Source organism: Wickerhamiella sorbophila (genome assembly GCF_002251995.1).
Source record: "Wickerhamiella sorbophila strain DS02 chromosome Unknown contig1, whole genome shotgun sequence".
NCBI classification, from domain to species: Eukaryota; Fungi; Ascomycota; class Dipodascomycetes; order Dipodascales; family Trichomonascaceae; genus Wickerhamiella; species Wickerhamiella sorbophila.
The window spans coordinates 309,141-322,982 of record NW_020193984.1 but is presented as its reverse complement, the minus strand read 5'-3'; the positions used below and the strand labels follow the sequence as shown (position 1 = coordinate 322,982).

Here is a 13,842-nt window from a genome sequence, read left to right as displayed (position 1 = left end):
GAAACTTAATCATACCCTTCAATGTTCTTATGTGCTTCAACCTCATCAGCGAGCCAGACATGTTCCATGATAGCTGAAGCGGATGGACGCGATCTATAGTCACGAACAAGAATTGATGTGATCAGCGCGCTACACTCAACGCTTAGATCATGGGGGATTCTAAGGGTAGCCTTCATGATCTCGTCCAGATTGTAGAACGGGTTCTCTTTGTACACAATTGTATAAAGCAGAATACCGAGCGCCCACACATCCTGTTGATACCCTTCATAGGGTAATCCTTCGAGCACTTCAGGAGCCGCATAATCAACCGTTCCAACGAAGACATCAAATGGACCCTGTTTTGTAAACGCGGCAGAGCCAAAGTCGATCAGTTTGATCACGCCGTTCAGGTCTACAATTATGTTTTCGTCTTTAATATCACGATGCACGATGCCAAGTTTGTGAAGGTGGTGGACAGCGCTGGCGACTTGGAAAAAGATTTCCTGGCACTCTTTCTCGGTCATCTTAGGTTTTGACTCAATGAGATCAAACAGATCAACTCCGGGATTGCCATGACAAACCATTTCAACATGATAGTACTTGTCGTCTTCGAAAAAGTCAATAAGCTCGATGATATTGGGATGCCAGTGGTCTCTGAGCATGTTCATAGTTTTGATTTCGTTGGGAATAGTACCCAGACGGCGATCCCTGGTCCATGTATCAACAAGAATGCGATCTTTGGCGATACATTTGAGAGCGACCTCGCCTTGCTGAGGCTCTTTGGTATTCAATACCAGTAGAACTTCACCATAAGCGCCTTCTCCCAATTTCCGTATGACCTTGAAATCTTCGAACTTGCGGACCCGCCGTAAGGATCCGACCCTTCTAAGGAGGACCGGCTTGGATGGTGAAGCTGGAGCAGCGTCACGAGTACTGACTTCGCCAGACTCTCCAAGATACTTTCCGGCTGGAGGCAGCATCGAAGTTGGGGTCATAGGGGAGGCCGAATCTTTGCTAGTTAATAGCGGTGTTGTCGCTTCACTAGATGATGGGGTACCCATGGGGGAAACAAGATCCGTAGTGGTCGAACCAGAAGGGGTAGCCGACATTCTTCGACTGATAGCGAGCAAGTTGGATTGAGAAGGAATGATGCATTGCTCTTCGCCAAGTGGAGGTCTTGAATAGCTCACCCAAAGTACCTGAGTTTCTTCGGAAATAGTTCGGACTTGAAGATCGACAAACAGCTCCTGACCATCTCTATTCAGAGCCGTAACACCATTGATGGGGTACGGATCGAAAAAGTTCTCAGCTGTTTTACTAGCAACCAATCGAAACAGATGCTCAGGTATAACGACACCAGGGGACATCAAGGGGACGTCGCAGATACGCTCAATCTCTTTACGATAGTGATTGAAACGTGGGAACAAAGCGTCCACACTCTGTCCGACTAATTCGAGACCCATACCAAGCATATTGTGAATCGCAGACAAATTGTAGCGGACGACATTCCACTTTTTATCCACAATCACAGCGCCAGCAATCGTTAAGGGAGCACGAATCTGGATTTTAAAGGATTCATTGTAAGAAACCAACAGAGGGACATTTCGGTCAGCGACAAGCGTCCAGTAATAGTGCAAATCGTGAGGTGATTTTGAAAACAGCCCCGGGAATGAATCCTGTTTTAAATGACTGAAAGCTGGCGGAGCATCGACCTTGTTGTCGACGATTTCAATGTAATCATGCTCCACTTCTTCAACGAGCCAAACGACGCATTTGTCGGATTTTTCGACCCAGAGAGAAGCCAAACCAGTGACATTGTTATTCTTCACAATATCCAAAAGTCGGCCACACATGCAAATAGAAGGAGGTTGTCTGTCGACTTCGTCAAGAATCCTGGCCCGCGCTCCTTCTGTGAAATAATCCACCATGGGGCGGTCCATAGCCTCATGTTGGGCGACGCCAAACATAAGACATGCAATATCATTTATGCCTAAAACTTTGAAAGGAGCGTGCGGGGTCGTGGTGAACACGGCGGCCCGTGTTGCGTACTTGTTCGGAATCTGACAGAGAGGGGTTGGGTCGTAAGCCGCCTTCGGCACAGAAAGGACAGTGTCGTCGGTGGGGAGGGTTGGACTAGCACTTTCAGGTTTGAATGTTTTCTGGAGCAACGGCATAGAAAAGTATGAGGAGCTTCGGCGGAACAGACGAGGTTTTTCCGGAATGGGCTTCTGTAAATCAACGATGGGAGTTGAGAGCAGCTCCAAGAGTTTCACACCGTCCGAAGACTTGGAAAGCTCTTCAACGTTGTCATTATATTCGGGCAAAATCCTGGACACAGACTTTAGCCAAGAGGAGGATTCTCTTCGGAAAAAATTCACCATCGGAACTGTCAAGCGTTGTTTTGTGGCATGTTCATCGGGCGGTGGTGCCTCGGCGACCACGGCTTCGGGATCGTATTCCAGGTCTAATGCACTTTGAATAACCCGGATATACGCCTCGATATTGTCGGGACCGTGGTCCTGTGCAATGGGAAAGTTGGCCATCTTACCCATAATAGGCACCATTGGAACGGTGTTAGTGGGGTTGCGTGTCTGAATGCGCTGTAAAACTCGCAAGACGCCATGCAATCTGGAGTGGACAAGCTGTGCAGTGTTCTGAGAATAAGTATAAGAGTAGAGGCTGCAAGCAATTGACTCCGAATCCACAGTAGACCTATCTGGCGGTAGATCAGGCAGGTATGGAGGCGGTGGTGAGGCCGCTCTTCGGGCACGGGTCTGGATGGTCAAGAGCTGGCGTTCACCGTCATCTTCGTCCTCAGACCCGATGCTAAACTTCTTGACCGGTGAAAATCTTGTCACATCTTCCTGTTGAACCAGTGAAAGCGCTCGGGGACGTCCTTGGTTCTCAGAGCCCATGCGATCTGCTTAGACAATAAGGGGAAAAAAGTTAAATATACTGCGAGAGCCCCCAGGGTATGGAACCTCCCAATGACTAAATGAGTAAACAAACGTTAAAATTTAGCCACTGCCAGTGTACCGCATAGGGTAGGTGTAGAACGGGCAGTTATTTTTTTCATTAGGGTAGCCAACCAAGTATCTATAAAACTATAACTCGAAATCGTCGTCGTCTTCAAGATCTGTACCCTCTTGGATTTCGGTGACGAGTTCTTTTTCCCGCTCACGAGCCTCCTCTGCCTCCTTGAGGTCAGCAGCGTGGTCTGGGCTCAAATAGCGCATAGCCTTGACGCTGTCATCGTGTAGGGCCATGCAGAATTTGATGCGTTCGTGGAACGTATACTGCGGCTCGGCAGTCGAGTAGATATCCGTGACTTCTTTAGACTGCATGTATCCGTACTGGTGGTTGATCTCTGCGTCGATGACACCATCACGGATCGCCTTGGCCACAATGTACTCTGCGCTCTCCTCGCCATCAAGGCAGAGTTTGATACAGATATCTTTGAGCGAGATGCGAGAGTAAGTAAGAGAAAGGATGCGAATTCCGGTTTTGATGACATTCTGTCTCAGACGGCAGGCGAGGGCGTAATTGTGGTCAGCTTTGAGAGCAGACGCCTCGGCAACCAGAACACTGCCAAACTGTTGAATATCACCTGCCCTAACGGCTCGGGTAAGTGCAAGGTAGGGAGCCAAAGAGCGACGGAACTCGGGCTTCTTGAACACCTCACGGTCGGGGATCTCACCCATCAGCAGCTCAATAACAATGCTCAACTTGTGGGCAGTTTGTAAAAAGCCAATAGACGCTGGAGACTGGGGGACCTTGCGGATTGCCGCTGTGATCTGCTCAAAAGCGCTAGAGTAGTCAAGCTGAATAGCGCTGACCCGCGACAGATAGTAGTAGTAGCGAGCCGCCAGCGAATTGCTGGCAGCAGGCGGGAAAGACGTCTTTGAAATAATACCGGCGGCCTGGGAAATCTTGTTGAGCAGCAAATAGCTACGCAGCAGGAGAATCACCAACATTCCCTGGGTCTCGGCGTCGTGGCGTAACGTGGCCGTGCGCAGACCGGCCATGAGCGGGGGAACGACATGCTCTAGATTGTCGGTAAGTTCCGCGGCCCGCACGTAGTAAAACCAGATTTTAGCCACAACAAAGTCGAGAGAGCGGCGGTCGTACTTGCGCAAATGTGCAAGCGCCGTCTGCGAGAAGGTGTAGAACTGATCGGGAACATCGCGATGCAGCAACCAGATCTGAACCAACAGATGCACATAGGCATCCGTTTCAGGGCTTGGCAGCTCAATTACCGCGTCCTCAGTACCGTCGCTCATTTTTGTCGCGACAGTGCCAGCTGCCTCGCCACTCGCCACCACCCGCAACAGCTCCTGGCCGGCAGGGTCGTTTTGCGGGTAGGTGCTCTTGATAATCTCGCCGAGCACCTCGGAGTCGAGCTGTCGACGTAGAGCCGGAAGTCCACGCAGAACCTTTAGCGTGAACCGCGCATCATACCCAGATAACGCCTTGTCGAGATAGACAAAGTTATGCTTTATTTCGTCTACTGGCCCGTTAGTCATGATGCTAAGCTGACTATCCTGGGATGGTGATAAATGTGGGTGATTTAAAGGGTAAGATAGCCAAGCCCAGGTTTATTCCTCGAAGCAAGCGAAAAAATCTAGAGAATATTGTGCAAACTGTGGTCGAGCAATCGTCCAACGCCAAGCAAGAGGACAGGGACGAGGAATTCACGATACCACAGTGGCGCTTAGAAAAAGAAGCACTAGTCCAGGAAAAAACCCCGGAGGTTACTCTTTCCTGGGAAGAAAAGCCATTGAGTGACATGTCAGAGCGTGATTGGAAAGTTATTGCTCGGGATTTCGGCATTGAGGCTTCAGAATTCACCCACCCGCTGAGATCATGGAATGACCTGCCAAACGAGATCAAGGACATTACTGCTAAACTGGGATATAAAGAACCAACACCTGTTCAACGAGCTACAATTCCACTGGGGCTAGAAGGGCGAGATATTGTGGGCATTGCAGAAACGGGCTCAGGAAAGACTGCGGGCTTTGTTATTCCTCTTGTTTCTGCGCCAACCCAAGGCATATATGGACTTGTACTGGCTCCTACACGTGAATTGGCCCAGCAGATATACAAGGAGACGCTCAAATTCACTGGTACATTAGGAATCAAAGCAGCATGCTTGGTTGGTGGTCATGACATTGAGTCTCAAGCCGATCTGGTAATCGGAGCACAAATTGTCATTGCCACCCCAGGCCGCCTACTTGATGCATTAGCACAGGAGATGTTGTCGTTGGCAAAATGTCGTATGCTGGTGCTGGACGAAGCAGATCGAATGGTCGATATGGGGTTTGAAGAGCAGGTCACTGAAATTGTACGATCGCTGCCGAAATCGAGACAGACACTGATGTTTTCAGCTACTTGGCCCCCAGTCATTGAAAAAATGGCCACGAATTTCCTCACAAACCCCGTGCGGGTTACTGTTGGCGGCGGGCCCCAGGCGAACTCTCGGGTCACCCAAATAATCGAACTAGTACAGCCCGGTGAGAAGCTTTCGAAACTGCAACAGATCATTGGAAGGAAAAGACCTGTTATTGTTTTTGTAAACCAAAAGGCAATTGTTGATCAAGTCGCTGAGGCTTTAAATCAAAGGGGAGTTTCTGCCGCACCGATGCATGGTGATCGAACACAGGAGCAGCGTGAAACCGCGTTAAATGATTTGCGTAGAGGCAAAACAGGCGTTCTTGTCGCTACTGATGTAGCCGGGCGTGGCATTGATATCCCCAACGTCCAGCTGGTTGTCAACTACGACATGCCCCGCCGCTTCGACGCTTATGTACATCGAATTGGCCGTACCGGACGCGCTGGACGCAGTGGTACGGCTGTTTCATTAGTGACCGACTCCGATTCGGCTCTTTTCCCTGACTTAAAGGCTGCTCTGCAAAAAAGCCGCTCCCCGATCCCCACCTTTCTCAAATAGATTTACATCACTTAATCATTTATCAATGTTGACCCAAACTCTGGTACCAGCTCCAGCCACTTTGCGGAGCCGTCGCACGCAGTTGGCTTATGACAAGGCCTCTAACCGTATCGCCTACGGAAGTGGTAAGAATGTTTATATTCGCAGCGTGGAAGACCCCACAAAATGTGTTGTTTACGAGAAACACATCAACCCTGTCACCGCGGTTGCGTTCTCTCCAACCGGAAGCTATGTTGTTTCTGGCGACCAGAACGGTGAAGCACATGTTTGGGGTTTGAATGGCGATGAGATTGTCCACAAAACCACTGTTCAGGCTACTAACGGCCGTATTAATAGCGTGGCTTGGGATTTCGAAACTAAACGTGTTTTCGCAGTTGGAAATGGTACGCAACGGTTCGGGCATGCTTTCATGTTTGATTCCGGAAATTCTGTTGGCGAGATCTCTGGCCACCCCTCCGAAGTCTATGGTGTAGCCCTTCGTCCGAGCCGACCTCCTCGGGCCGTCACGGTTGGCGAGGATGGCGCTTTGGTCTTCTACCACGGTGCGCCTTACAAGTTCGAAAAGACGGTCAAAAAGCACACTGGCTCCATTTGGGATGTAGCATATTCTCCCAGCGGTGAGAAGTTTGTATCTGTTGGCAGCGATCGCCAGGTGATTATTTACGATGGAAAAACTGGCGATTTCGAGACATTGATCGATACCAAGCACTCCGGATCAATTTTTGCTGTTTCCTGGAAAGACGACAACACAATTGTTACGGCTAGCGCGGATGCAACTGTCAAGTTGACTGACATCTCTACCAACAAGGTCTTGGAGTCTTGGGATTTGCCCAAGGAACTGGCAAACTTCCAGGTTGGTGTGGTTGCCGCTGGGGAGAAAGTGATTTCATTGGGTTTCAATGGTGATTTGTATTATTGGAAGCAAGGTGAGACTAAGCCGACGCGTGTTTTGCAGGGCCATCAGAAGGGCGTTTCAGCTCTCCTGGTTGCCGACAATATTTTCTCTTCGTCTTCAGATGGCAATGTTCTCAAGTGGACTGATGGGTTGGCTAAACGATTAGACGAAACTCACAACTGCCCGGTCGTTGGTCTGTTGAATTACAAGGACGAACTTGTGTCGGCAGGTTGGGACAAAACTCTGGCGACTTTGGAGGGCAAAACCGCGGCTACGTTGAGTGCTCAGCCTATCGCTTTGACTTCTGATGGCTCCACAGTTTATTCAGTTTCAGAGTCTGGGTTTGAGGTTGTTGGGGGCGATGCAGTAGCTATTGATCGCTGTGCAACCCTCGATGCCCATGACGGCTTGGTTGCAGTTGGCCACGAGCTTACTGTTAGCCTGTATCGGGATAGCAAGCTTGAGTTCGACTTCCCTGCTGGCCGCATGACAATCTCATGTGTAAAGTTTAGCCCCAATGGTGAGTACCTTGCTGTTGGTGACACTTCTGGTAAGATTGTTCTATATGACGCCAAGTCACATCAGATTGTTACTTCAAGATGGACGTTCCATTCTTCCAAGGTCACTTCGATCGCATGGCATAAGGATGGAGAGCGTGCTGTCACTGGTGCTCTCGATAATAACTTGTTTGTGTATTCCGTCAAGAAAGGGAAAACCCACAAAATCGAGGCTGCTCATCGTGACGGTGTGACGCAAGTTTCTTGGCTCAACGATGATATTGTCAGTGCTGGTAACGATGGAAGCATTAAGATTTGGACCCTATAGTCTTATATACAAACAATTTTTTTGTAATTAGATAGTTTACGTCGACATGACAGCGGCGACATGTTCGCATCTACCAATGCGAGATTCAACAAATTTCAGAGTTTCCTGAGACGCACCAGCATCGCGGGCGGCTGATAGTTCTTTTTTGAAAAACTCTGCACGATCAGGCTGATTGCAGGCCTGAGCTAGAGCCAGCAGATCGAATTTGTCGATGTGCTCAATGTGAGCTTTACGTTGGGTCCATAAATCTTCGATAGCGGCCAACGGGGTGGAGGCCAAGTGCTGGGATGCATTGAGGAATACGCGAATCGAGTCTACCCGCAAAGGTCCCTGGCGAGAAATCGCAGCCATGAGATCTTCAATATACGTTGATGTGGGCCAGCGTTTTGACATGAAACTCAACAAGGTGTTCAGGGCTACAACAGGACTACTGTCCAGGGGCAGTAATTTGCCCAAAGTTTCTCTTGCCTCTGCACTGTCGGTCTTGTACATATCCAAGAGAAAGCGCACGGCTGTGGATGTGAGGATTTGGAATTGAACGGGGGCAACATGGTTGGCCTTGGTCGAGAATCTTTCGACGGCCTGGCGATAAATGTTGACAATCTGCATGGGGTCAGATGTGGCAGTAGCGACCTGTTCAAGATATTTCGACACCGAGGAAGGATGCAGTCTGATACGAGATTCGTCGGAAACCGCCGACTCGAAAAAGGCAGCCGAAAGTTCTGCATCTTGTGACTCAGTGAGAATACGGTTGTGCAAACGCGAAAACGTCTCCTCCCATTTCTTCACAGGATAATTGCGGCACATATGAGCATACAGCTCTGCAGCTTTGACGCTTTCTCCATAGCGCAGATAGCTGGTTGCCAGGGCGTCATCCAAAAGCACATGGTGTCCACGGCTGCGCACAGTGTCTTCATATGTTAATTCAATTTCGTCCAAAGAAACCGACTGCGGGTCAGCAAAGCGGATAAACGAGCCCACGACCTTGGGATCTTTGACGCGACTAGACAGTCCGGCAGGGAGCTGATCCTGCTCGGAGAGTTGGCGCCAAACTTTGGTGGCTTCGGCGTGACAGTTAAGAGTACCAAAAGCAGTCAATAAATATGTCAAAGCGAAAGTAGACAAATATGCTTTGCCGGCGAGAATATCCTCCACAATCTCCTCGAGGTAGCCCTTGAGCTCGGGATTTTGTTCATTGACGACATTGTGGCGTTTTGTTGAAATCAAAGGCCGCAAAACAACCATGCGCAAACGTAACGTGCTAAGAATAGCGTGCACAACGTCACTAGCGGGAATAGGCTCTTCGCTGCTTTCACGGAACTTTCGATAAATCGACATGATCTCTCGCACGTCTACAAGCTCAAGACATCCGTTCACTTTCGATTGCCGTTTCAAATCTTTATAGGGCTCCAGAGCCTCTCGGATCGGCGTGGATGCTTGTCCTTGGTTGTTAGATTTCGCCGGTCTGGGGCGTAACGTCGAGGTAGTAGTCTGGTCCAGGGCTTCTGCAACAGTCTGTTCAGCGGCTAAATCACTCTTTAATGCCAGTCTCACGCGGCCCATCAACGCCGGAACCCGCGGGGGAACAGCTGTGAACCTCAGCATACTTTTTACCTGAAAAAATCGTTCGATGAAAAAACACAGACCGCTGACTCAGATGTTACACTTTTATTGGATCTTCCAATCAGAAGACGCGAAAGCAGCCATAAAATTTAAATTCTAATGATCCCCTATCTATAGCTTGCGAAGAGCGTTAGCCAAGTCAGAAGCCATGGCGTTGCTGCGCTCGCTCTCATTGCTCAAGGCTGCGGCCAGGCCAGACGCTAGACTCGGCGCTCCTGCTTCGACTTTTTGGATGTAAGTTGTCGGAACCCAACCCGTTCTACCCGAAGCGTTCTTTCCTAGCGACCATCCATTGCCCGAGTCTTGTTCGACGGTGATCACTTCGCCCGCACTTACTCCCAACTCACCGGCATTGGTTCCGGGGAAATCGTACATGGCCTTGTACTGAGGAACTGCGGGCGGGGCAGGAGGTGCAGGAGGGGGCGGTGGAGGAGGCGGTGCTTGATGCTGCTGCGTAGACTGTCTTTGGGCAGGTGGCTGTGGCTGCCTCTGAACAGGCTGGGGAGCTTGTCGCTGTGCCGGTTGCGCCTGTGCGGGCCGTGGTTGCGCAGGCCGCGAGGCCTTCTTGCGTTTAGGAATTTCTTCACGTGGTGTGTTACCAGGAAGACCGCTTTGACCAACGTGAACAACACCACTCTTATAAGTATCGTAGAGGCCCTGTCCATCTTTGACGAACTTGATAGCTGCCACCTTGCCCGGCTTCTTGCAGTAAGAGATCTCTTGAGCTACCTTAACTTGGTGCTGCAACAACCCAATTAGCTCGGTTTTGAAAAGACACCACAAAAGCATGTCGCTGGTTTCTTTAGACTGTGTGCGGACTGCGAACCAATCATCTCTATACGTAGACGTCTCTATGCCTGTGATCAGGCTAACAGCAACCTGTCTCTCGATAGTATAGACAAGCTTGCCCTGAAGGATGTCACCACGGACAGTATAGAAAGTTGTCGGCGTCAAAATAAACGTACGGCTCAGCCTCTGAGCCGAACGACCCAGTTTTGAGAACAGCTGTTCGCCACGAGCAGAGAACAGAATGTTGCCCTGAATGCCAACCGACTGAACAAGATAACCGCCAGCAGACGAAGGATCGTTACACACAAGATAATCACCATACGCAGCACGCTCTCCGAGCATGGAGAAACGACGACGTTCTTTACGACCCGCATAGAACGAGTCATCAGGAGGAGGAATAGTTGGATCTTTCGCGATGCCAAGGTATGTCTTGCAAGCCTTTTGGAGAACCAAGATTGCTTCCATACGCCGCTTGAAGTGGCGACGCCAAGCACGTTGAATGCGGGAAGCCATATTGTGCCAATACATATCACGCATGTGCTCCAACGCAAACAGAGTTTCGGGGGTTTTGATGAAGACCTTTGAAACGCCCATTTGCCATTCAGAAGGCGGAGTACCTGTTGCTCGAAGAATCTCTAACGTAGCATCCCGATGACTTCCCTGCCAAATGTAGTCACCTGCGTAACCAGTCTTGGAAGAAAGTAGGTAAAAGCGCTCAACAAAGCTCTCAAATGGCTGACGAGAGGCGAAACCAGCACGGCGAATTCGGACGTTCTCTTTCAAACCAAGGTATTTGATTTGATGTAAAACCGCCTCGTCAACCAGCTCCGTTGGGGATCGGTTTCCGTTAGGCTTGATTGTACGAATATAAGAAGGACGGGACTTTGCCAAGGTGGTCATCAAGTCATTTGCACTTCGTTTGATCAGGTCGCTAGCAGTGGCTCTGCGTTTGCGTTTGCCTGCACTGGAATCTTCCTCCTCGAAAGCTTCGGGGAAAAGGCCAGCAAGGAAAGGATTAGATGTAGTAGCCAACAGACGAGTGAGTGATTTGCCCAACTGATCCTTGTTCTTGTCGGTCATGGCATCAACATTATAAGTGACATCACCAGCATAGTGCTTGATAATGAACTTGTTGGAACGGACCTGCAAGTGAGGGTTTGAAGTCAACATATTGAGTTTCATTCCGAAAGACTGATCCGCAGCATCGGAGTCGGCATGCGCAGTAGCACAAGCGTCGTTCAGAACAGCGAAGATTCCTGGAGGACGGATTTCTTCGATAAGATCACAAACAATCTTGTTGTTGAAATAATCAATGGGAGTCCATTGGATCTTTTCCTCAATGTACTCGTCCTGTTCAGCTTTCAACGTGAGCTGAATAAAAATTTGCTGTAGCTTCTCATTGACATAGTTGATACAGATCTGTTCAAAACTGTTGTGCTCAAAAATCTCGAAACCGTAAATATCCAGAATGCCGACCGACTTTTTGACCTCAATCTGGGTCAAGAGCGACTTGTTGACACGCTCGACAATCCAATCGAATAGCTTGGAGTAGACATGCTTTGCCAACGCATCCCGGACAGCAAGGGCCTGCACCCTGTTCAACGGAGACTCAAAGACCTCGCCACGGCCCATTCCACGACCTGTCTCTACAATTTTAGTCGTCAAAGCAGTAGCGAGAGCATTGGCATCAACATCTAGGAGGTATGCAGCGAAATTGGTCACCGACTGGTCACCGATGGAGGTTGAAGAGTCGTCGGCCTCAACGAAGGTGACGTTGCCAAGCCAGAGAATGGCGGAAAGCATCTTGAAGATATCATCTTGTTCCTGTTGGCTTAGACCAATGATACCCATTACCCGCAAAGTCTCGTTAAAGTCTTTAACATCGTCGATGCCGTTGACCGAAGTACAACCGGACTTGGAAGTGTAGGTGTATACGTCGGGCGTCTGAACACCATACATTTCCCGATAGCGCTGAGGCGCACCTTTTGTGTACTGGTAGAAAATGTGGAAGTTACGCTCATTACGAATTTGACCGACTACGCGGTTCTTCTCCAACAAGTAGTTTGTGATGTGGGCACCGGCCGGCTCGTTTTGGGCGTTGAACAGGATTTCCAAAAATTTGCCGTGGCGCGAGGAATTGTCGTTTCTGAGAGTCGTAGCACAGCCAAAAGACTCGAGAAGAGGGTTGGTGGCCAGAACCATGTCCTTGATTTTAGAGATCGTGGAAGTGGATTGGCCAGATACGGCAGCAATATACTGCATAATCCGTTTTGCAGCTTCGGTCTTGCCAGCTCCGGACTCACCACTGATAATCACGCATTGACTCTCGTCATAACTCTTCATGTTGTAGTACATGCTCTCAGCAATGGCGAAAACATGCGGCGGTACCTCAAGGCGGTTTTTGCCGCGGTAGGATTCCAAAACCTGTTCAGAATAGATACCCAGGTCACGGAAAGGGTTTACCGAGATCAACACATGTCCAATGTAAGTATAAATGAGACCGGAGAAGAATCGTTGTTTGAGATTGTCCAAAATGGCCTCATCGGTGACCTTGGATAGCAAAGTGAGATCGCTGACTCCCACTTCCTTCTTGCGGCCCGCCTCGAAAGTAGCCTTTTTCACGCCGCCACTGGTCGGACCAGTTGCTCCGCCGGCTGCGCGTCGTCCTGGTCTTCTAGTCAATCCCATCGTAGATGTCCGGTGAACGTCAAGAGAGATAAATTGGGTTCGGTGGCTGACCCAAGCTTAGTCGGCACAATGATGTAAATCCGACGTCAATCTCCGAGCTGCGCCACAGAGGTCCGGAGCGATGAAGAGGCCAGTGATTTTTATTTAAAGTTCATAAGTCGGTTGTGAATTTAAAGTATGTACATTAAAAAGGGCCGTCTTGACGGGCGAGAATTAGACCCCCTAGACTTTGCCCTCTTCGGCCAGTTTTCGCTTTTTCTCCATGATAAACTCGACTCTCAGGTCTTCAAACTTATCATTAGCTCCCCAGTAGGCCACACAGTCCAGCAGCTCCTTTTTGAGGTCGGCACATTTCCAGGGGAATAACAGCTGGTGGTTTTGGGCACACTCGCCGAATTTTATGAACTGGGTTTTACACTCTTCCTGCGCCTGGTCCTGGCAGCGCTTTCGGATCTCCGTCTCCTCGTACGGCGCTAAAAACCAAGCAGGGACTGGTGTCTCAGCGCTATTGCCAAAATCATCAGTGACGGGCATATTGGTTAGTAACCTGCGATGGACCAACAAGAAAGTGCTGCTGAGGAGCTGATACGCAAAGTCGACAATGCGGTGAAGGAGTTTGGGCTATTGAAACAAAGCATTAAGAATTACCCGTACCAGGTGCTGGTGGGCGATTCTCTTGAGGAAAAGCGGCAGGCTCTAGCCAGATTAGACGCCGTGCAGGCGCAGTATAAAGTACAATTAGACGAGCTGAACGCTGAAATTGAAAAGACAGAGGCAGCAGGGCTGGAATTTGAACGGATGGTCCATGACAAGTTTGTTTCTGATCGCGAAAGGCTGGCAAAGGCGAGCGCCAACAGCAGCAGGGCCGAGCTGATGGAGGCTCGACGGACTCTGGCCGACCTGCGGCAACGGCTCCAAGAAAAGTCGCGAGAAGTCGTGAATAGAGGCAAGGTACCTGGCGCTACTGCAGTTAACGCTGATGACGCGCTCTTGCTTGCCCTGTACGAGTCTCTCGGTGTGTCGTTGGAAAAGAGTGTTTCAGTGGAGAATCGCTGGAAAGCGATCCAGCAATTAACAAATTAAATGTAAACTATTT

At 49.7% G+C, this 13,842-nt stretch overlaps 8 protein-coding genes across 8 annotated transcripts; 3 read left to right on the top strand and 5 right to left on the bottom strand.

The window, feature by feature from the left end:
• Positions 1-5: 5 nt before the first annotated feature.
• Positions 6-2,894, bottom strand: B9G98_00194 (Serine/threonine-protein kinase PSK2; the record flags this gene model as incomplete). Its single annotated transcript, XM_024806752.1, has 1 exon — positions 6-2,894. One exon carries the CDS (start codon positions 2,892-2,894, stop codon positions 6-8), a length of 2,889 nt encoding a protein of 962 aa, XP_024662520.1.
• Positions 2,895-3,083: 189 nt separating this feature from the next.
• Positions 3,084-4,502, bottom strand: B9G98_00193 (putative 26S proteasome regulatory subunit rpn3; the record flags this gene model as incomplete). The annotated part of the gene is made up of 1 exon (XM_024806751.1): positions 3,084-4,502. The coding sequence occupies one exon, from the start codon at positions 4,500-4,502 to the stop codon at positions 3,084-3,086; it is 1,419 nt and encodes a 472-aa protein (XP_024662519.1).
• Positions 4,503-4,525: 23 nt separating this feature from the next.
• B9G98_00192 (DEAD-box ATP-dependent RNA helicase 21) lies at positions 4,526-5,926 on the top strand (the record flags this gene model as incomplete). Its single annotated transcript, XM_024806750.1, has 1 exon — positions 4,526-5,926. The coding sequence occupies one exon, from the start codon at positions 4,526-4,528 to the stop codon at positions 5,924-5,926; it is 1,401 nt and encodes a 466-aa protein (XP_024662518.1).
• A 25-nt stretch (positions 5,927-5,951) lies between these two features.
• On the top strand, positions 5,952-7,646 carry B9G98_00191 (putative WD repeat-containing protein C9G1.05; the record flags this gene model as incomplete). The annotated part of the gene is made up of 1 exon (XM_024806749.1): positions 5,952-7,646. One exon carries the CDS (start codon positions 5,952-5,954, stop codon positions 7,644-7,646), a length of 1,695 nt encoding a protein of 564 aa, XP_024662517.1.
• A 36-nt stretch (positions 7,647-7,682) lies between these two features.
• Positions 7,683-9,251, bottom strand: B9G98_00190 (Protein RMD9, mitochondrial; the record flags this gene model as incomplete). The annotated part of the gene is made up of 1 exon (XM_024806748.1): positions 7,683-9,251. One exon carries the CDS (start codon positions 9,249-9,251, stop codon positions 7,683-7,685), a length of 1,569 nt encoding a protein of 522 aa, XP_024662516.1.
• Positions 9,252-9,380: 129 nt separating this feature from the next.
• On the bottom strand, positions 9,381-12,746 carry B9G98_00189 (Myosin-1; the record flags this gene model as incomplete). Its single annotated transcript, XM_024806747.1, has 1 exon — positions 9,381-12,746. One exon carries the CDS (start codon positions 12,744-12,746, stop codon positions 9,381-9,383), a length of 3,366 nt encoding a protein of 1,121 aa, XP_024662515.1.
• A 222-nt stretch (positions 12,747-12,968) lies between these two features.
• B9G98_00188 (hypothetical protein) lies at positions 12,969-13,280 on the bottom strand (the record flags this gene model as incomplete). Its single annotated transcript, XM_024806746.1, has 1 exon — positions 12,969-13,280. One exon carries the CDS (start codon positions 13,278-13,280, stop codon positions 12,969-12,971), a length of 312 nt encoding a protein of 103 aa, XP_024662514.1.
• An 18-nt stretch (positions 13,281-13,298) lies between these two features.
• B9G98_00187 (hypothetical protein) lies at positions 13,299-13,829 on the top strand (the record flags this gene model as incomplete). Its single annotated transcript, XM_024806745.1, has 1 exon — positions 13,299-13,829. One exon carries the CDS (start codon positions 13,299-13,301, stop codon positions 13,827-13,829), a length of 531 nt encoding a protein of 176 aa, XP_024662513.1.
• Positions 13,830-13,842: the final 13 nt, after the last annotated feature.